This window comes from Monodelphis domestica, chromosome X, assembly GCF_027887165.1.
Source record: "Monodelphis domestica isolate mMonDom1 chromosome X, mMonDom1.pri, whole genome shotgun sequence".
Classification (NCBI taxonomy): domain Eukaryota; kingdom Metazoa; phylum Chordata; class Mammalia; order Didelphimorphia; family Didelphidae; genus Monodelphis; species Monodelphis domestica.
In genome coordinates this window covers 26,083,872-26,106,438 of record NC_077235.1, presented here as the reverse complement: position 1 = coordinate 26,106,438, position 22,567 = coordinate 26,083,872, and the positions used below count along the sequence as shown (strand labels likewise).

Sequence of the window (22,567 nt, the reverse complement as noted above, 5' to 3'; positions counted from 1 at the left end):
AGGGAAAATCAGAGCATAACAGATCCCACTTTGGTGCAAAAGCAGAATAAAGAATAGATGCGACAAAATGGACACCAAAATGGCAGGGTGTACCACTTCTCATCATGATATGCTGCAGACTCCCAGGCTCCTCTCTTACCTGCTGTTGTTCTTTATCATCCGCTTTCATGGCTAGTATCAAGCTTCTCACAAATGCCTGGAGTTTAAAGTACTTTTGTTTCTGAATCTCTAACTCATTTTCCATGAATCTGACTTCTTCATTCTGCAGGCCAAAACAGAAACAGCCCCAACAACATTAGCATATGTGAAAGGTGGAAATTCTAAAAATCTATCAAAGCAAAGGGACAAGGGAGAAAATCTAGTTCTAATGGGGGAGAATATAATGAAGCAAGCTAAATGATTCCAGTGCTCAAAGGTTGTCCGTTAATAGAATCGCCATAGAAAGCATCCCTCAGGGTAAAGATAATCAAGTCTGAGTTTGCAAGGTCAAAAGTCCCGTCACAAGTGAAATCAGTAAGAGAGAAGGAAAAACCACAACAAAATGAGAAACAATTTCATTTTTGGAAAATGTCCCCAAACCTAATCAGCACTTAGATTAGGATTAACAACAGTCAGACCCTTATTAACTGAGTGCAAAGAGGCAAGGTAGAATCTCATAGCCTTCTTAGTAAAATGAGGTGCTGGCAACAGCTAATTATATCACCCTTGCACAAGGTGGCCTGGAAACCATGACAGAGATTGAGAGGGATGCTTTGAGAGCCTGTGCATAAGCTTGAGGCCTGGATCTTCTCATACACTAAACTGGGGACACAACTTCTCCTCAGTACCCACACCAGTGGGGTGGAATGCGATCAGGAGGCTTCCATTCTAGATTTGACCTGTATGATTCTGAGCAAATCACTTCCTTGGAGCCTAACTTTTTTCATCGATATAATGGGCACCATAACTGCTCTGGAGGAGCAGAGGACCTTGGTTCGAATCCTGGTTCAACCACTTATGATCTGTGGGACATTGGTCAAACTTCTTAATTAAACAAGCATTTATTGATTGAATCCTTCTTATGTACCAAGCACTGAGAATACATAGACAAAAAGGAAACATTCAATCTTTTGTGGTGGAAAAAAGGGAGTGGGCCTAGATATCATCCGAAGGTCATTTCCAACTTTGGATTCCACTCATTTAAATAATGGACATGACAATGTTTTGGATGAAAGATGAAGGCTACATTAAAAATGCAAGTTGGTATTTATTACTCTTTAGTTAAAGTATATCTGACATACACACTTGGCTTAGGCAACTCAGGCCAAACAACTAAAGAAAGTTTGAACTGGAAGAACCCTTAGAAATCACTTGTCGGTCCTCTCCTTGTATAGAAGAGGAAACTGAGGTCCAGAGAGTTAAAGTAATTTGCTCAAAGTTATACTGGTAGGAAAGTAAACAGTACTATAATTCAAACACAAGACTTCTGACACAACTACTAGGTTTTTGCTTGTATACCATGAGGTGACAGAGGAGAGAGAAATGTGGTCAATTTGATGGAGATTGAACCTAGTGTGGTGGTCTCAACAAGTATAAAAGACAAGATAGGGATTTTTAAAAGTGAAGATTGAGCCAAGATAGTGGAGTAAAGGTAGGGATTCACCTGACCTTTCCTAAATTTTCCACCAAACAACTTTGAAATAATGCCTCAAATTCTAGAGCAGCAGAATCAAGAAACAGTCAGGGTGAAAAAATTTTCCAGATCAAGACAACTTAGGAAGCTGGCAGGAAAGGTCTATCTCATCAGGATGGTAGTGGCTACACAGGCTGCAGGGCAGTGCTGGCTGCACACTGGCAAGCCTTGATGCTTACAGCATCTGGCTATAAGCACTGGTGGTAAGGGGGTCAGACAACTGATCAGAAAAGGATTAAAGGGGACCTTTTGCTGTCATTGGGTTCAAGACTCTATTCTGGAACTGCCTATAGTCAGCTCTGATTCACAGCCCCAGGGCAAGAAGGAGCACTAGTGTTTGTGGCCCCAGGAGTAGGGACCATGTCCATAGTTCCAGGGTGGAGAAGAGTGCTTGTGGTTGCTCACATAGCAGAGCACTGGCCAGGAGAGCTGTGTCCACATTTCTCTTTAGATTATACCAGTTTAGAATATCCCCAGAATTACCTCTGAAAACAGAAGCACAAAAACCCTGAAGCTTGAGACAGGACCTCTCCATCCCAGGAGCATAGTCCAACATTAACATAAAGTTAAAAGTTAAGATAGGCCAGAAAAATAAGCAAACAAAGAAAAGAACCTGACCATAAGAAGTTTCTATGGTGACAGGGAAGATCAAGACGTAAACTCAAAATACATGCAAAGCTTCAAAGAAAAATGTGAATTAGTCAAAAACCCAAGAATATTCCTGGAAGAGCTCCAAAAAAGGTTTTAAAATTCAAATAAGAGAAATTGACAAAAATTGAGGGCTCATTGCATAGAGAATCAGTCCTGGAGATGGAAGGTCCTGGGTTCAAATGTAGCTTCAGACACTTCTTTGCTGTGTAACTCTGTGTAAGTCATTTAATTCCGCCTTCTTTCCCCCGCCTATCCCTTATGACTGTTCTGCCTTGGAACTCATGCTTGATATGGATTCTAAGAAGATAAGGGTTTTAAAAACAGAAAGAAATGAGAGCAATGCAATAAAATTATGAAAAGAGAGTTAATAGCTTAGTAGAGAAGGCAGAAAAATAATGAAGAAAATAATACCTTAAAAAACAGAAATTGGTCAAAAGGTAAAAAAAAAATATACAACAACCCACTGAAGAGAAGAACTTCTTAGGAAGTAGAATTGGCAACATGGAAGATGATGTACAAAAATTCATTGAAGAAAAAAATTTTCTTAAAAAGTAGAATTGGCCAAATGCAAAAAGAGGTTCAAAGTTCATTGAGAAAAATAATTACATATAAGTTATAATTGGGCAAGGGGAAATTAATGACTCCACGAGACATGAAGAAACAAAACAAAGTTGAAAGAATGAAAAAAATTTAAGAAAATGCAAAATATCTCATAGGAAAAAAGCTGTTCTAGATAAATAGATAGAAAGATAATTTAGGAATTATTGGACTACCTGAAAGCCAGGATCAAAAAGGAGCCTAGACATCATCTTTCAAGAAATTATCAAGGAAAATTGCCTTGCTATACTAGAACCAGAGGGCAAAATAGAAAGGAAAAGAATCCATCAATCACCTCTTGAAAAAGATCCTAAAATAAAAACTCCCAGGAACATTATAGCCCAAATTCAGGGCTCTCAGATCAAGGAGAAAATATTGCAAACAGCCTGAAGGAAACAATTCAAATATTGTGGAGAGACAGGATAATTTGAGGTATAGCAGCTTCTACATTAAAGGAATGGAGGGCTTAGGATGTGATATTCTAAAGGGCAAGAGAGCTAGGATTATAGCCAAGAATAATCTACCCAGCAAAACTGAGTATAATCCTTCAGGGAAAAAATGGATAATTAATAAAACAAAGGACATTCCTGATGTGTTTCTGATGGAGAGACCAGAGTGGAATAGAAAATCTGACTCTCAAATTCAAGACCCAAGAGAAGTATATAAGGTAACCATAAAAGAGAAATCATAATGGATTTAATAAGGCTAAACTATTTACATTCTTACATATTTGTATTTGTATTCCTTTGTATATTTGTAATTCCTTTAAACTTTGCCATTATTAGTGCAGTGAGATGGAGTATGAATGATTACAAGTTTTTTTCACACAAAGAAATACAGATCTAAACAACCAGAGAAATAGTAATTATGGGTAGGCTGAACCAACATAATAAATATGACAATTCCACCTAAATTAATCAACTTATTCAGTACTGCAACAAACTACCAAAGATTATTTTATGGAGCTCAAAAAAATAATAACAAAATTCATCTAACAGAGCAAAAGGGAATCAAATAAAAATTAAAAATGTGAGCAGATCTCAAACAGTATTATAAAGCAGTAATCATCAAAACAATGTAAGGAACAGAGTGGTGGATCAGTGGAATTAATAAGGTACACAATATACAAAAGTAAATGACCATAATAACTTAGTGTTTAACCAACCCAAAGATCCAAGCTTTTGGGACAAGAATTCATTATCTGACAAAAATTCCTGGGAAAACTTAAAAAAACAGGTTGGCAGAAACTAGGTAGAGAACAACATCTCACACCATATAGCAAGATAAGATCAAAATGGGTACATGATTTAGACGTAAGGGTGATATCATAAGCAAATTAGGGAAATACAGAATAGTTTACCTGTCAGATATATGGATAATAAAAGGATTCATGATTAAATAAGAAATTGAGAGTATTATGGGACATAAGATAAATAATTTTGTTTATATTAAATTAAAAAGGCTTTGCACAAACAAAACCAATGAAAAGCAGAAAACTGGGGAAAATTTTAATAGCAAGTATTTCTGATAAAGGTCGAATTTCCAAATTTATAAGAGTACAAATCATTCCCCAAATGGTAAATGGTCAAAATATATGAACAGGTAGTTCTAGAAGAAGAAATCAAAGCTATCTATAGTCATATGAAAAAATGCTCTAAAATACTACTGATTAGAGAAATGTCAATTAAAACAACTCTGAGGTACTACCTTATGCCTATCAGATTAGCTAATATGACAGAAAAGGAAAATGACAAATGTTGGAGGAGATGTGGAAAAATTGTGATACTAATACACTGCTGATAGAGTTGTGAAGTGACACTACCATTCTGGAGAGTAATTTGGAACTATGGTCAAAAGGGCTATGAAACTGTGCAAACCCTTTGATCCAGCAATAGCACTAGTACATCTGTATTTAAGACATTTAAAAAGAAAAGGGAAAGGACCTATGCATGCAAAAATATTTATAGCAGTTCTTTTTATGATGGAAAAGAATTAGAAATTGAGGAAATGCTTATTAATTAAAGAATGGCTACACAAGTTGTGGCATATAATTGTGAGGGATTATTATACTATATGTAGTAAGAATATTATAGCTGTAACAAGCAGAATGGTTTTGGAGAAACTTGGGAAGACTTATCTGTACTGATGCAAAGTGAAATCAGCAAAACCAGGAGAAAATTGTCCACAGTAAGAACAATATTGTATGGCAGTCAATTGTGAATGTCTTAGCTATTTTCAGCAATACAATGACCCAGGACAATTCTGAAAGACTTATAATGAAAAATGCTATCCACTTCTAGAGAAAGAACTGATGGAATCTGAATGTAGACTGAAGCATACTTTTTTCACTTTCTTTTAATTTTTCTTTCTTTTTTTTTTGGTCTGTGTTTTCTTTTGCAACATGGCGAATATGGAAATGTTTTGCATGACTGCACACATATAACCTATATCAAATTACTTACCTTCTCAAGGAGGGAAGAGAGAAGAAGGCAGGCAGGGAGGGAATCGGGAACTCAAAAATATTTTAGAAGAATGTTAAAAATTGTTTTTAAATGTAATTGGAAAAAAATGTAAAAACAAAACAAAACACCAGTGTTGATTAAGGCTGTAAAAACATACTAACAATGAGAGTTTCTTGGCATTTGAACTGTCTTGACTGAGATGGCCAAGGGAAAATCACATCCAGTACAAGAAATGTGTTGGTGACACCATTTACTGTACTGCCTCTGGGATCTGCCTTTTTGGACAGCTTGATCAGAAATAAATCATCTACACAGAGTTCCTTATCAAGAAGCACTTTGTATTGACAAGCAGGGTTACTACAAGTCTGGCAATAAAACTGCACATGTCCTGCTTCTTGCAGGCTGGCCTCATTTGAGGCCTCTAACCTTTATTAGTAGTAGTTGTCAAGGCAGCAGTATTAGTAAAGTGCTACCCAGGAATACTTTTCCTATAAAGCATTATTATCAATCATTTGGTCCTATGCATTTTAAAATTACTCTGAACCCTGAGAGACTACATCTCTCAGGACTCCCTACCCCAACTTCCTCAGACATCCCATTTCCTTTATGGGAGGTGTCTGAGAAGGTATAAAAGAAGAGAGAAGTGTGGGTTTTGGCGCTCTTTCTGGAGAATGGAGGAGAGTCTTTTGCCCCTGCATAGCTGCTGGAGATCTAATTTTCTCTAGGCTTTCCAAACCTTTACTTTCCTAGCCCAATAAACATATCTAACTATCCCCAGAGTCTTGCTTGATTCAATTTAGTTCCCTAGCCATAATTATAGCTAAAAAGAAAATCCTGGTCAATTTCCTTACTGGAGCAAGGGGGATGCTCAGCTCCCTTCCCTTCCCTTCCCTTCCCTTCCCTTCCCTTCCCTTCCCTTCCCTTCCCTTCCCTTCCCTTCCCTTCCCTTCCCTTCCCTTCCCTTCCCTTCCCTTCCCTTCTATTCCATTCCCGTCCCTATCTTTTCCCTCCTTTCCCCAACAACAGTCCTTATGCAGTCCTTTTTCAGCTGCACTCATAATCCATCAGAGATCACTTTTTAAAAATTAATTCATGTTTACAAATGTTATAGGATTTTGTAGATTCGAAGTCTCTTATTTTTCAAATTCTAAGGAGTCATGTCATGTTTGGAAAATATCAACAGCTTTGAAATTATCTTCTAGGCCCTTCCAAGGGCTGTCACCTGCAAGTATAATGCATATTTTCTAGATTATCAATAATTTGTTATGTGTAACCTGAGTAATTTCTGGGAGGAATAAGGGGTTTGTGGGAGGCACTGACTACTGAGTTGCCCACACCACAATGAACTCATTGGTCTTGCTGCTAAATCCTCTCAATAAGATGGAAGCTCTCACCCAACAAGATGACCCATAGGAAGCAGAGGAGGCAGCTTTTAGTGGGACAGTGGCTAGAGTGCTAGGTCTAGAGTTAGGAAGGCCCAAGTTCAAATATAGCTTCAGACACTTCCTGGATGCATGCATGGCCCTGGTCTCTGTCTACCTGTTTTCTCATCTATAACATGGGTATAAAAACAGCCTTTATCTCCCAGGGGTATTTCATGAATCAAATGGAAATAATATTTGGAAATTGCTCATCAGCGTTTGGCACAGAGTAGGTGCTTAATAAATGCTTGTTTCCTTCCTTCCTTGCTGACTCCATCACTGAGCTTGCTTATAGCTGCCAAAGCGGAGGCAGTTTTTTTGACCCAGATAATTGGGCTTCAGGGCCTTTGCCCACCACTCTGCAATCACGCAAGGACTTGGACTTGGCTGGACACAACTTCGCAATATGGGTTTCCAAAGCTACCACTCAGTCAGAAACTTCCAAATGTCTAAACTCAGTCTCCATGGGTAGCAATGAGAGAATACATAAAGAAGGTATTCTTTCCATTTGTAACATGGAATCTCAAGAATAACATGTAGGTTCAACTCAGTGCTCAGAACAAAAAAAACCACTCTGAGTAATTTATAATTATCACCAAACAGAAAAGCAGAATCGATTTAAGACTAACTAGTGCTTGCATCACTGAAGGGGTTGGGGGGGGGGAGATCTGTTCCAAGATGACACTGTGCTACATACATCAATGTTAAACTAAAAAATTACATGTCTAGAGGTGCCAAATAATTCTGTGTGCTTGTACGGGTGGGTGGGTGGGGGTGTGAGTGTATGGCTTTTATACTCACAGTGTAATAATTTTTCTAAAGCAGGGCAAAGGTAAAATATACATTATGATCCTATACAGATTAGGCTGTCAAAAACAATAATAGGCATTGGTTTTCAATTTGATTTTCAATACAGCCTTCCTTGGGAAGCAGGGCAGCAAGGTGCTTAAATGAATGGAATTGGCAAACATGCCAATACCAGTTCTGAAATTCTCTGGCTACTCTACATGTACTGATGTTTTTGAGTTCCCACAAATTGTTCATGGGGTTATGGAGGAGGAAGAAAGGACTCAAAAGCCCCTCCTCCCCCAAGTAACAGTGAAACAGCTCATTGTTTCCTATAGCACCTGCTACAATGAAAAGGGCCGGGATACTAAATGCCCTTTACAGCCTGGCACAAAAGCTAATTGGCATAACTGGACTATATAACCTCCTCTGGGCCAGGCCTTCAAACTTCCTCAAGCAGCCTGAAAGTCTCAGGGAAAGGAGCCTTAATAACTAAGCTTACTAAGTACCTCCTGGGCCCACTCCTATCTGCATTGCTGGAGAACCACTTTACAGCTGAACAATGTGGCCCTCTGACCTATAGTCAGAGACTGTGCAGTTACAGGGGGCCTTCTATAATAGCCTCTAGTTCAACTCCCTTCTACAGACAAATAAACTGAGACTAAAGGAGAAGAGACAGCCCAAGTAATGAATTGACTACAAATGTCAATTAATGAGAGATCCAGGACTGATTCCTGAACCAATATACCAGTCTACCTCTGCCAAGTGGTGGCTAGTGGGGCTCTGTCAGCTTCCAACTTAAGGGGCTGGAATGAACTACACAATGCCCAGGACTCAGTATACTGGAGGTGCTTGCTCAATGTTTCTTGATTCGTTGAGTTATACATAAGAGGAATTGCCCCCCTAGGAGTGCTCAATCTAATAATTCTTAGGGAAAGACAACTTTAAGTAAGCACGTGATCAGATTGTCCTCCTTGACCTCCTTTGCAAGGATTTATTAAAAGACAGTTTCCTTCTGTATTTGTGTTCCTCAATATTTTAAAACCTGATGTGTTAAGGAACATTTGGAAAACAGAATCTGGCCAATGAAATAACTAGCAAAACTGAAAAGATTTTGTAGAAAATGACAGCTGCTGCCTTTTCCAATTAAATGTTACTCTCAGTTAACATCTTGTGGTTTCCCAGCTTTGCTTCGAACGCTAAAGGTGCTCAAAGGAAAGAACTTTGGGACAGCAAAATATAGCCACAGAAGGATCCAAAGCTCTCCCTGGGAGGAGGATTCCAATTCACCAAGGGATAGCACAAACACTTACGTGGCCAACATATGGACATAAAGACTGATCGCTGATGTCAAAATTTAATAAAAACAAACAAAGTTATGTATGGCATCCTGTCACAACAAGCCATTCAGTTCAGCGACAACTGACATTAAGAAAAGGTCACCTCTATTCATATTCATCCTGTAGCCTCGGTATCCATTAAAAATGCTCTGAAGATTCTTTTTTAAATGTTCCATAGAATAGGTAAATTATCATATAAAGAAAATGTTTTACTCTTTAGAACAAATTCTATTCCAAGACAAAATTATAAAAGCATACTGAGGGAAGTATCTCTTTTTGTTACCCCCACATGCAATGAAACAAAAGTATCATGGCACAAGTGGTTCCTGTAGCGCTCCCATTGAAAAAGATCCATTTTTTTTAAAAGGAAGAAAATAAGAAAAAGATCCACCTTGATACAGATATGATGATTAAAAAGAAAAAAAAAGTCTGGCATGAACTTGTCTTTGGTCCTTTCTCCTCCCCCTGTCATCAGTAGTCCATGACCACTGGTATCACCAAAGTCTATTTTCCTTGATTCCCTAATTAGTATCAAAGTGGGTTGAGGGAGTTGATGAGATACTTTGGGGCACTGAACTTCCCAAAAGGGAATAGCACAGGCATGGGATTGAACCCATTAAAGCCTTGGGGTTATGGAAATGATTAGTTGTTTATAGGTTGTATCCCTCCACTAGTAGATGAGTTCCTTCAAGACAGGAACCATATTTTATTTTGTCTTATATCTCCAGTGACTGATACAATGATTTGTACTCAGGAGGAGCTTAACAAATGCTTGTCCAATTGTTTTGTATAAGATAGGTCCAAGAGTCGGAAATGGAGAATTCAAAATAACTTTTACTGAGACAAAAGGACATCAATAAAATTAAGATAAAAAATACAAAATCACTTCTACCTTATAATCCAAGAGAGAACTCATTTGCTCCACTTCTGAATTACTTATCATATCACTTTCTTCATCATCAATTATTTCTATTTTCTGCAACATAAGTAGAAAAGTGCTAATAAATGCATAAGGTTATTGCTATTGTATACACCCTTCCCAAGTACAAGCACATACAAATCAATTTTTTATAATCTGTGTGGGGATTATTCACTCTGAATATTGGAGATAAACTTTAGATTCTAGACTGACCGCTGTACTACAGAGGACCATTTCCCTGTTGACTTTCATTGATACATGCTGAAGATCGAAAGTCATTTGAGTATGAAGAGAATCAAGGAATCTCAGGATTAGAGGGTCCCTAGTAGTTCACCTGTCCATCCAGTGCAGTGACCCCTCTATATCCCTATTTCCAGCAGGCTCTACTTGAACACTTGAAGAGTATGAGGAAGCTCTTTCCTTTGGGTCTCCATTTATTAGTCTGTTAAATGAGGAGGACGGGACAAGAAGATCTAAAAGGTCCCTTCCCAGCTCTATCATATTCTGTGATACTAAGACTGCCATCTCCCAAGGCAAGCCACTTGCTCGACTTTGGACAGCTCTAATTGTTAGAACCTTCTTCGTACTTTTGTGTCAGAATCGCTCTCCCTCCAACTTCTGCTTTAAAGCAGCGATGATAACAAGTTCAACTCAGCCAGAGTACACTCTAAAGCCAAAGAGACAGGATTGTTATTATCTGTTATTTTCGATGATCCATGCCACTGCTTTCCATTAGGCAAGATAATTGAGAGCTGACTGTACAAGTGAAAGGGGCTTTTAGGATGCAATGCTGAAAAAAGGCCTGATAATTTCTTTCCTTCAGTGGCCAATAACCACCAAACAAAGAGAGGAATAAAAACTAGAAAATACCAAGTTCTGGAATTAGGGTATTTGAACCACAGCACTGCACGTACAGTAACGCACTCAATAAATATTTGGTGAATGATTGAATCTGCCTCTTGCCAGAAATCCAAACTGCCAAAAAAAAAAAAACCTCTAGCCAGAGAGGCAAGTTTGCTAAGAACTGAAATTTCTGGCTTTGAGTTAAAACAAACAAAGGAGTCATACATAAATTCAGGGCCAGTTCTCTCTCCCTTTAGTACATGAAAAACACAAGTCAAAAAACCCAACAGCCTCCAATTCTCTCAATCCAAATGGAGAACTAAATTAAAGCAAAGCCAGGTCTGATCACTAGGCAGCCTTTAAAAAAGAGTACATTAACAGCAATATGTCATAGGCAGAAGCTGAGATGAGGCTTCCCACCCAGCAATATATATGGTGATTAAAAGTCATAGGCAAAGTTCGAAAGATCATATTTGATATATTGCCTATGAGGATACAATACCATTATGGGGCCTGTGACCTGAAGGCTTCTGAGTCAATAGGATGGCTGCAGTGAAATTGCTTTCTGCTGCTGCCTGGAGATGAATCTAATGTTTTGTTTTCTGTTATAATCACAATAAACTTGGGGCTTAATCATGGAGGCTCTCATTGGACTCTGGAGCTGGTCCTTCTTTTTTTTGGCCTGTATTGGGCTCTGGGAAAAGCAATTGGGAAATTTTACTGTTGCCTAACCTGTAGGGAGTGGGCATGGGCCACCCTAGAGATTTCAGCCCACAAATAGACATGCTAAGGCTGGGTAATTTGTCATCCATAAATAATTGGGGGCACTAAAAGGGTACAGGCAGAGGCGAGCAACCTTTGAAAGTTTGGAGTTTGGTCTTTGAAAATCAATTGTTCTTGAAAAATTAGGTGCCTAAGTGACTGTGAGTCATCCCATGCCATGACTTCATTCATTATCTTCAAATGTCTGCTGCAGAGGAGACACAGTGCAGAGAGAGGCAGGCTACAAAACCAGCATTTCTTTAAGGGGGAAGAGTTTTCTGTCTGCACAGCCTCAGACTGGCATCTTGTAATGTAATGGAAATCTATAGCATGGCTCGGCTATTTATGCTACTGGGAGATTACCCCATGGAATTTAAGAATGTTATTAACACAATTCATAATGGGGAGGGGGGAGCATTACTCCCTACCTGAGAAAAAATAAACGACTTTCCCCAGAACAAAGCAAAAACATCTGGCTTTTGGTTGCCCCATTAAGGGATTGGTGGATATAGTATTCAAGTGGAAAACAGTCAGTGCTAGCCCCCACCAGCATCAAACTGCAATGTATTCTTTGTTTAGGGATTTGAGGGGTGTGAGTGTGGAAGTAAAAATAAAAATATTAACAAGGATTTTCTCTGTTTACTGCCTTTTGGTCAATCCTCATAGTCATAGGCAAGACTTATTTGGCGTCATTTTCAGGGGTGGGGTGGGGAATGGAGGTTCAATAATGTTGGATTTCAGGCAGCATCTAATCCCAGTCCCTTCATGTCAAAGATGAAAATAAAGGCCGAAGGAGTTAAGTGCCTTGCCCAAGGTCACACAGCTAGGAAATGGCAGGGGAGGGCCTGGAACCCAGGTGCTCTGAAGTTAGCTTCTTCCCATTGCCCAATGCTACTTCCCCAAACAAGGGCCCAGCTAGCAGTGGCAGAGTCAGCACTCGGATGAGGATCACTGTGCCTCTAACCCAGTGCTTGGAAAGGGGAATGATTCTGATGCTATGATCTACAGTGGGGGTGGGGGGTGGTAAGAATATCAATAGAACTGGCTTTCAGAGAATCACAGGATCAGAGTTGGAATGGGCCTCAATGGTTATCGAGTTCAAAGTATACTTGAAAGGACTGTTGTTCTGATATACTGACATGAGGCCATCCTCACCTCTGCTAGAAGACCTGCCAGGAAGAGGGCACTAGAACTGGCATTAGGACTGTGCTTTAAGGTTTTCAAAGTGCTGTACAACTATCATCTTACTTAATTGTCCTCACAACCACTTTGGGAGGTAGGCACTACTGTTATGTCCACTTTGCTGGTGAGGAAACGGAAGCAGTCAGAGAGGTTCAGTGACTTGATCAGGGCCACATATTCTAGTATATGAAGAGGTACATTTGACTCCAGGCTTCTTCTGACTCTAGGCCCAGTGGGCTCTCCACTGTGCCGCCTAGAGGCCACTACCTCCTCTGGTGGCAGCTCCTCCCATTTTCAGGCAGATCTTGTTATTGATCAAGTTTTTCCTGACATAAAAAGCTGAAATTTACTGCTTTGCAACATCTAAACATGGTTCCTGGTTCCGCTTTTTGGGGCCAAACAGAACAAGTCTAATCTCTCTAGTAGGACGGCTGTCTTTAAAATACCAAAAGAGAGCTAGCATTTTCCCAGTCTTCTTTTTTTCCAGGCAAAAGGCCTCCATCCTGGTTGCCTCTTTCTCATGCCCTCTAGCTTATCTAGGTCTTTATTAAACTGAGGTACCCAGAAGTGAGCACATACTATACAAGTGGTCAAATTGGCCAGGATTAGAGGTCAATCATATCCTTATTCCTGGAAGCTTGGCATTTCTCGATGAAGACCCAAATTACATGAGCTTTCGAGGCTGCCATATCACATACTGCTGACTCATATCAAATCTGCAGGCCCCTCAAATCCCTAGATTTTTTTCCAGATAAACTGCCATCTAATCATGCCTTCCTCAAGGAAGCCAAAGTATTGAACTCCAGTGCAAGCCTTTACATTTTCCCTTAGTGAAGTTCTAGTATATTTAGCCTAATGCACTACTCTGTCAAGATCTATCCTGATCTTGAACCTTTCCTCTCATGCTTGGCTTTGTGGCATCTGCACATGTGATGAGCAAACAAGTCATATATACCTTAATCCGAGTCATTGATTAAAAAAAAATATTCTATCAAAGAGATTCATAGGGCCTGCCACTGGATACCTGCCAAGCAAACACTGAACTATCAGTGACTATTCTTGGAGTCTCATCATTCCAAGATTCCCCAATCCACTGAACTGTGTTACTATCTAGTTTGTTTCTCTCCACCGTTTCCATAAGAATAACACCCGATCCTGGTTTTGTCTTTAAACTCTTGCTTTTTTGGACTTAGTAAAAGCTCTAAAATAGGCAAACAGGGAAGTGACTGAGGCTGGATTAGATACCATGTTAAATGTGTTGCTAAAATCCAAGTAAACTAGCTGTTCTGTAAATATGAGCTGTTACTCTTAATAAGATGGGGATCAAGAGAGGCTTTCCAGAAAGGAAGAAAACAATTGAAACAATTCATTCACACATAGGTCTCAGCTCTGTGTGAAGGCCCTTTGTGCTTTAAAAGCAGAAACACGGAGACAGGATAATGTAGGTCCCGTGGAACTCCAGCAAGGCAAGTCAGTGTACTTTTGGTGCCAGTTTCCTCATCTATAAAGTGGAGATGATAGAATTTCTAGCACCTCACTCAGAAAGCAGTTGTGGGGAAAGCTCATATAAAGCTTAAATGTAGTACAGAGAGGGGAGTTGTCTGGAGGACACATATCACAGGAGGAGTTTAGTAGCTTCCCTTTCTTCTTGGGTCAACTTGGCATAATGCGACTTCCTCTTGTCATCAGTCCTCAACGACCTTGACTGTTGTTGAAAACTTTGTTCTATCACTGACTCAAATTCATGGCCAGTTCAGTCACTTGAAGGGTTCCCTTTTAGGGGAGAAGCATGAGAAAGGAGAGGGAAAGAGGCAGAAGAAGAGAGAATGAAAGAGCAAAAGAAAAATGGGGATAGAGGGGAGGGGAAGAGGGAAGGGAAAGAAAGAGGGAGAGACAGAGGGAAGGGGAAGAGAGGAAGGTAAGAAAAGGAAAGTTAGAAGGAAGGAATGGGCAAGGGGGAGGGAGAAGAAAGGAGGTGGGAAGGGAAAGAGAAAATGAGAAAGAGGGAGACTATAGGAAGGACTTAGTTCCATACACAGAGGCATAAATGTCTACACAGTCTCTTAAAAGAACAACTTGGCTCCCTAAAGAACTGGTGTCACAAGGAGATACAAAAGGAGCTCAGAGAATAAAGGGAATGTTCAATGAGAAGACACCAGAAACTCCGGCAAGAATGGACACATGAAGACCCAGAGACAGCTGACTGTAAGTAGACCTGGAGAGAGGCCTATGCATACATGTGACCTGTAAGGGATAGACATAGGGAGGGATGGAAGGATGAGGATGAGGAAGAAATAGAATTAGCATAGTAGGGGGCTAAAATGAAGAAAAGAAATTTGTCCATTTGCTGGAACTAAGAGGAATTTGGTCTGTAGGGCCATTTGCCTTCCAAGCAACCCCAAGCATTTCCCCTCCCTTGTGGGGATTCCCCATCCAGGGTAGTACTATAAATCATGAACATTATCTATATTCCCAGGGAGGTGGAGGCCCCCGAGAGGGTAAGTTGCTTGACTCTTGAGTTCTTTTTCCATGTTGGAAGGTGGGGCACCCAGGTTAAGCACTCAAAGTAAGGAGAACTGTATAGGCCTCTGGGGAGGCAGAGGCCCACCAGATGGAGGGAGGCTACCTTCAAAAACTGTATCTGGTCTATATAATCCTGGATCCTTCCTCAGTAACAGGCCATGAGTTACACTTTGGTGGTGGGGCTCTTCTAGGATCGATGCTTAATGGTGGGCAAGTCAGGTTATTAATACTAGCATCATATTAGGAGGCTATCTGCACTAAAAGTAAGCCATTCAGTAGAGATTTCTGCAAACTATAAGGCTTATTAAACAACTTTATATTGGGAAAAAATTATGCCAGTTATTGAAGAACTGAGGCATTAATAATGAGTGTACTCATCCTCACCTAGGAGTAAGGATTTGGGAGATGCTGATCGACTATGACATAGACATCAGTAAAGGAATTTCACATATTGTTATGGGCTTTTTGGAGGTAGCTAGATGGATCAGTGGGCCTGGAGGCAGGAAGAAAACCTAAGTTCAAATCTGGCCTCAGACACTAGCTGTGTGACATTGGGTGAGTCATTTAACTTCTGTTTGCCTTAATCCACTGAAGAAGGAAATAGCAAATCACTTTATCAAGAAACCTCCATGGACAGTATTGACATGCTATGGGTACATGGGGTCATGAGGAATCCGCCATGATTGAATAACAGAAGATCTTTGAGAGACGCTTAAGGTACTGGCGGAAACATTGTACGAGCTGTGTGAAATAACACAGCACGTTCCAGGTCCCTAGAGAGTTATTCAAAATTGTGCCTATAATAGGACAGTGTGACTGATATAATTTAGAGGGCTTGAGCATTCTTAAATGGTGGGGGAGGGGAAGGGGGAGAGAATTTAGTAAGCACAATCCGGGAGGAATTACAAGTGTGTATATATGTGTGTGAGAGTGACCTTGTCCTACCCAGGGTAACACTATAAGTCAGGAGGACTATTTAGGTCTCTTGGTAAAGCTGAGGTCAACCAATGAGGGAAAGGAAGTGGACTTGACCGTTAATGGACCAAAGTATGAGTTCTTTACATTTTCGATTAGAATGAATAAAATGTGTTTCATGTATGTTTTGCTAGCCTGAGTACTTGGCTGGGAGCTAAAGTCCATTTTTCCCTTTTGCAAAGACCAAGACAAGAGACAAATTCTGAAATTCCCAGGGGAACCTGGGGGAATACATGAGTTTTTATTAAATAGGGGTCACTGAGAATGAACCCAGTCTATTTCGGCCTTGAGTTGTGGAAATGAGCAACATATTATTATTATTTCCCAGTGTTACGATCCAATGGTGAGTATGCACAAATGGGCATCGGGGGGAGTCTGGGGAGCAATGTCACATACGTTAGAAAAGCAGCCTTAGGAGCCATATTTTTAAAGGTTGAGCACAAACACCAAATGCTGATTTCATGGAACCAAAGCAAATGCACAGGACTCTTTTCCAACATGCCTTGGTTTAAAAGATCATCCTGGGATCTTAATCAATCAATCAACATTTTTAAGCACCCAATAAGGGCCAGGTACTGTGCCAAGGGCCAAATCTCTCAATAGCATCTAGAGAAAACAGATACCATTTGCCCAGGACAGGGTTTGGCCAAACCTGCCATTTATTTATTAGGTGTCAGACTTTGACAAATCACTTAACTTTTCTTCATCCATAAAATGGGAATATGAAGATTTAAACTATTTGATTGTTGTTACAACAAGAATTCAATAACATCTGCACTGGGCTTCATGGCTATAAAGCAACTTTAATGGCTTATTCTTATTCTGGTTTTAAGGGATAGTATGGCATCATGGAAATAGAGGGTCTTGGACGGTCCTGGAGCTCACAAGGCTTAGTTTTCAAGCTCTGCCTCTGACATGTACTGGCTGTGTGACTCCGAGTAGCGACCCTCTAAGGCTCTAAGCTGTAGACGAATTGAAGAGCTTTCATTGGTGGGGAAGTGTTGCTATGTCAGAAATCCTCCAGACCAATGAAATCATAACTCTGGACTTGCCTCTCCTCCTCACCTCCCCCGCGCCCCTGCCCCATGATCATTATTTATATTTTCAAAATCCGCTTTAACTCCTATCCACACACATGTACACAGACTCCTTCTTGTTCATCTGCCTGCAGCGCTTTATTTTTTTCATAATTTCAGACTTTACTAGGTTGTTAAAAGGGTCCCATTTCCCCTAGAAAGATGAGAAAGTTCCAAATACATGGAATGCTGAAACTACCCTCAGAACTGATATGATTCAAGGAGGCCGAGGTGTGGTCTGCAAGGGAGAACTCCAAGCCAGGAAGCCCTCAATATGAGTCTGAGCACTAACAATGGCTTCCTTTATGTTCTTGGGCTTAATTCTGTTTTAATCCTACCATCTGTCCAAAAGAGGCGAATTCTGCTGCTTTCCAAGGGGGCTGAAGAAAAACGATTTCTTAGGTGTAAAATGCTGTATGAATACCGAGCATTCATTAGCTATTTACATTTGTGACCCTCTGAAAAGAATAATTTCCGGGACAGAAATGACAACACAAAAAAATTTCCCTTTCTAACAATGCTGACATTGTCACTCACTGGAAATGTCTGTCCTTTTACGAGTCTGTCACTTGGTGCCAAGGGCATTTCAAATTGTACATACCACGTTGTCTGTGGACACTGCGCTGGGGTCTTCTTCCTTGTGCCTACTGGCTTCATTTGGAACTGCTTCACTGGGTTCTTCTATGGAAATTAAAAAAAACCCACCATTGGTTATATTCCCAAAGTTTCATTCATGATCCTCCTCCAAGGAGGCAGACGTTGCCAGCATCCTTAGAAAAGCACTTAGAGAGACCTGGCCAGTGAGTGGCACACAGGATGAGCACACACTCAAGGATGAGAGTGCTTGCCCAGAGGGAAGGCACATGGATATCACTTGGGTCTCCATTTTCCCTTCCTCAAAAGAAAAGGGATTGCAAAATTGCCGGAGTGTTTCTGGAGCACCATGACATGGGGGTCTGCTTAACATTTCCAAGGTCCTTGATTTCATGATGTGGGGTTATCCCTTCCCTGGCCATCTGTTCTCCAACAGCCATTCACCTTAAGGCCAAGAGATGGTATTAATTATTTATCTAGCACTTGCATAGAGTCTTAGCTGTTTAGGGACAAAGATCACTCTATCAACATAGCTCAGCAACTTTTCTGTATAGCACAATTTTGGAGAGTTGCCTAGAGCAAAGAAAGTTAAAGTGACTTGCCCAGGGTCACACAGCTAGTTCATGTCAGAGATAGGACTTAAACTCAAGTCCTTCCGACTCAAAGGATGGCCACCTATCCAAAATACCACCCTTTCCCTCAGGAGTATTAAACAGAGCAACTTTCTGGATGAAGAGTAGTCTCCATTGTACAAGTGGGAAAACTAGGACACAGAAAGCTTAATTACATTGATTGGATCCTATTCTTCCAGGGAGGTTGAAAGAGCCCATTTCAAGTACGGGCTACTGATTAGGCATCTCTACTCAGAAGTGAAGCTGAAGGGCCAAAGGTTCTTGGGGGCCAGAGGGGAAACAACATCCATTTGAAAACTGAGAGAGTTTTCTCCACTGGATAGAGTACATGACTGAGGAAACCCTGATATTTCCCAGCACATGACACAGTGCTCTCACTCTACATGCTTGTGCTAACATTTCAAGGAACCCAGATGTCAGTGATGAGGGCATTCTCGATACCAGTGTGGCTCAAAACTCTTCCACACCTGACCAAAGGATCTTCATGAATTGCAGCAGCTGAAAAAATGTCTCACCTGTTAATGAGACTTCTGATGAAAAACCCTTCCATACTCTACAGGGCTAGTGCACCATCCAAACCCTTGACCCACAGACCTGCCAGAGCTAGCACTCCACTTAGACGGTCTTCAGAAACCCACCATCACTTCCTTGGCAAGGCCTTAGAACAGTGGTGCTCAACCTTTTGGACTCAGGACACCTTTATACTCTTAAAAAGTGCTGAGCCCCCCGAACCAAGAACTTTTGTTCACGTGGGTTATCTCTATCGACACTCACCCTATTAGAAATAAATTATGAATTGTTATGAAATTATTATTATTATTATGAAAATAATTTTGACCGTGTGGACCCACTGAAAGGGTCTTGGGGTCAGACCCTAAGGGATCCCCAGCCCATCCTTTAAGAAGTATTGCCTTAAAATAAGCCTTGAATTGAGGTCATAGGGACTACTTAGATGAATAGAAAGGCACTTTGATTTCTCCAGAGTTAGTTATTATGTTATCCTTATTGTTAATCAGCAGCAAAATATTTGTCATCTCTCTTGAGATTTTTGTTTTCAAGCCCATGCCCCCCTCCTGCTCCCAGCAATGGGGAGACAGGCCAGTAATGAATCCCAGGGGATAGTGGATAGAAGCACAAAGTGTTTTGAGAGCTCTTAAGAGAGTTTTTAATTAAGTCAACATAGAAGTAAAAGGAAGAACATTTTTAAGGAAGAAGAAATTGATCCTGTTAATAAGCCTGGCATTTCAAAGCATATTTAATCAGCAACCTTCTAAGAAATCAGGGTGGGCAAGGTGTCATCAGTACCCACCCGTGGCGGGCTCTCCTCATAGGTGACCTCATGTGTATTATTTCTGAAGGTCTGTGCACTGTCTCTGCTCTCGTTTTCTCATTATGTTGTGTACCAACATTGAGTTTCATTAAATCTTTTCCTGCCTGGCTCTTCCCATTCTGGGAATGGTCCATAAAAGCTACTGGGAGGATTTTGAATCGAAAAGGGTAGAAGAGGAAAGGAGATGCATCTCAAAAAGTGATGGTGCTGACTGTTCAGAGGCAGTCGAGAGAAGCCAAAGTGTCACAAATGAATGTTTTTCATGGCTTGTTATTTGGAAAGAAAGGAACATTGCTAAATGGAAAATAAATAAGCAAATACAGTTATCGATTATCCAGTTCCAGAGAGCCCACGAGACAAAAGCAGTATGCTCCAACTAAGAAACTGGCCGGAGAATCCTTTCATGAGTATAACAAATATAGCTCAAAGGGGACATCCTGGCAGAATTTCACATTAGAGGTGTTCACTGGTCTAGTTCTTCACACACTTTTCTCAGTATGGAAGTTGGAAGGCTTTGAAAGCTCTCTTCTCAAACATGCTCATTTCTCTCTCCATGAAACCGAACCCTCTGAAGCTTGTCTTTCTGTGAAATGAAACTAAGAAGCTTGACCAACTAACTGCCAGCATGGGACAGTGATGGAGAGTCTTAGGACCCGGATCTGAATCCTAGCTCTGCTATTTGGTTTTTACCTGGGTCATTTTGTGAAACTCATTTAACCTCCCTAAGCCTCGGTTTCCTCATCTATAAAATGACAGGGTGAGACCAGATGATCTTGAAGGCCCTCTTTAGCATTAAACTGTATGAGCCTATGTTGTTATCTGAGCCAAGACTGGAGGTGGGTAGGTTGGGGGCAAACAGAATGATCATAGTGGGTTCTCTATCACTTTTGACCATGCCTCTTCTACTCATTTCTGGGGGCGGAAAAGAGAAAGAAGAAGGGGAGAGGGTAAAACTGGAAAAGAGAAGGGATGAAATGTGGAGAGTACAGTATTCCCTAGCAGGGACATCAATATTTTAACAGAAGGTTGGTTATACTTTCTAAAGAACAGGTGATTCTAAAAGGGTTTTTTCCTTCGATTTTTGGCATGGTCTTACTGTATCTAGATATCCTTTTTTGGCCCCAGAAGAACGCATCTCATGTTTTGAAAGAGAAGTCAAGAGAATATTAGGATTCACTTTATAGAAAGTCATCAAACAATGACTTTGGTTCACTGTACCTGCCCGAAGGATACCTGCATAGATCAGAAACTGGCTGGGTCTTCTGGCTTGGGAATGGGAAGAGCAAAAGACTGCATCACCTCTTCGGATTTTCAAGACTTTCAGAGTATGAGGCGTGTTAATGTGTGAGGCAGATCCCTGAAGGGAAGAGTTTCTATAGCGAAGACCAGGTGGATAATTAGAGAAATCACAGCCCGAAGACCCTAGGACTTTCACTAATTATTCCTTCAGGGTAAGAAGTGGAACCAAATCTTATTAATTATTTACCTCGAATTTTAGCTGGTAGTTATTTGGGGGTATTACTAGAAGCAATTATTTGCTGAAATGCTATCCCCATTGTAGAGATGGGAAAACTGGGACACAGAGAGACTAATTATGTGCACCGAGTCCTTTTCTTCCAAGGAGATCAAAATAGTCTGTCTGAGTAAGGCCTGCTGAGGCGGCATATGTGCCCAGAGGTGAAGTTAAAATGGAAAAGTTCATCGTCTTTGGTGGTGCTAAAGTGAAAGCGGTGAGATTATATTATTCCTAAAGATAATATCTTGTCCCTTGATGCTTAGGCTGGCAACTCTAAGAAACAGACACTCCTTAAAAGCCATCATCCCGTATGTTTTCAAATCCCTGAGAGAATGGAGAAGTGTAGCTAGAGAAATCACGGGCTGTTGCTCTTATCTCCAGTAGTGCAAGAACTCTGTGGCCAGACCCAGTTCCTGTAGCTTTGAGGCAGTAAGGTTGCCCAGTGGATAGAGCCTTGGACCTGAAGTCAGGAATACTTGCTCACCTGAGACTGTCTCAATTTCGTCAAGTGTGAAATGGGGACCATGCTAGCACATTTCTCCCGGGGTTGTTGTGAAGATCAAGTGAGATCATTTGTAAAGAGCTTAGCACAGAGTCTGGCATATAGCAGGCACTTAATAAATGCTTGCTTCCTTCCTGAGCTGGACATCAGGAAGGAGACTGAGGTTCTGCCCCTAAAAAAGAGATTGTTTTTGTCACGTCTCCTCTCAGGGCTTGGGTAGGATGAGGGGTGTTGATTAGATCAGCTCCTAAAGATCCCTTCCAGCTTCACCCCAACCCTCTCCCTCCGCTAGCTTGGTCCTGAACCGAAGAACCGACGGGCTGAATTCTAATGTTGTCGTTTTATTTCTACGTCTGGGTTCCTCCTGGGCAGACTTTCCTAGAATCCCAGGCTATCAAAATGTACCCAAGGGGAGATTCAAAGGGAGCTTGTTTTCTGCTTTGACATGCATTCTGGTCAGCGAGCCCTCTTCTAAAGTTTCAATGCCATCCACTTGGTCCAATGGTGACAGTTTGGAATTCCTTCCAGTTGTTCAGCTTTTGAACTCAGGACTGCTAATCTGATCTAGAGGAAAAGACAAATAACCCCCTAGACTGAACTGATAACAAGCCTCAAGAAGCACTATGGCAGAATAGGAAGTGTCAGAAGAGGCCTGGGTTTGAATCCTGCCTCTGATATTTTCCTAGCTATGTGACCATGCTTGTCACTTTATCTCTGCAAGTCAAGACATCACCCCATGATGTCAGCGGTCCTCTTTGAAACGAGGGATGATCAACAATCTCTG

The 22,567-nt window shown here is 40.8% G+C and overlaps 1 protein-coding gene across 4 annotated transcripts in view; it reads right to left on the bottom strand.

Annotated features, from left to right (window-relative positions):
* The window catches only part of HDX (highly divergent homeobox), a 106,123-nt gene that overhangs the window by 5,728 nt on the left and 77,828 nt on the right, over window positions 1-22,567 (bottom strand). For 3 of the 4 annotated variants that reach the window (XM_056809607.1, XM_007507399.3, XM_007507401.3), the window contains 3 exons: window positions 17,811-17,890; window positions 9,822-9,905; window positions 140-262 (listed from right to left, as the gene is read on the bottom strand). In XM_056809607.1, coding sequence (XP_056665585.1) covers window positions 140-262; window positions 9,822-9,905; window positions 17,811-17,890 — 287 coding nt within the window. The remainder of the gene's footprint in view (window positions 1-139; window positions 263-9,821; window positions 9,906-17,810; window positions 17,891-22,567) is intronic. The other variant, XM_007507400.3, reaches the window with a different exon arrangement.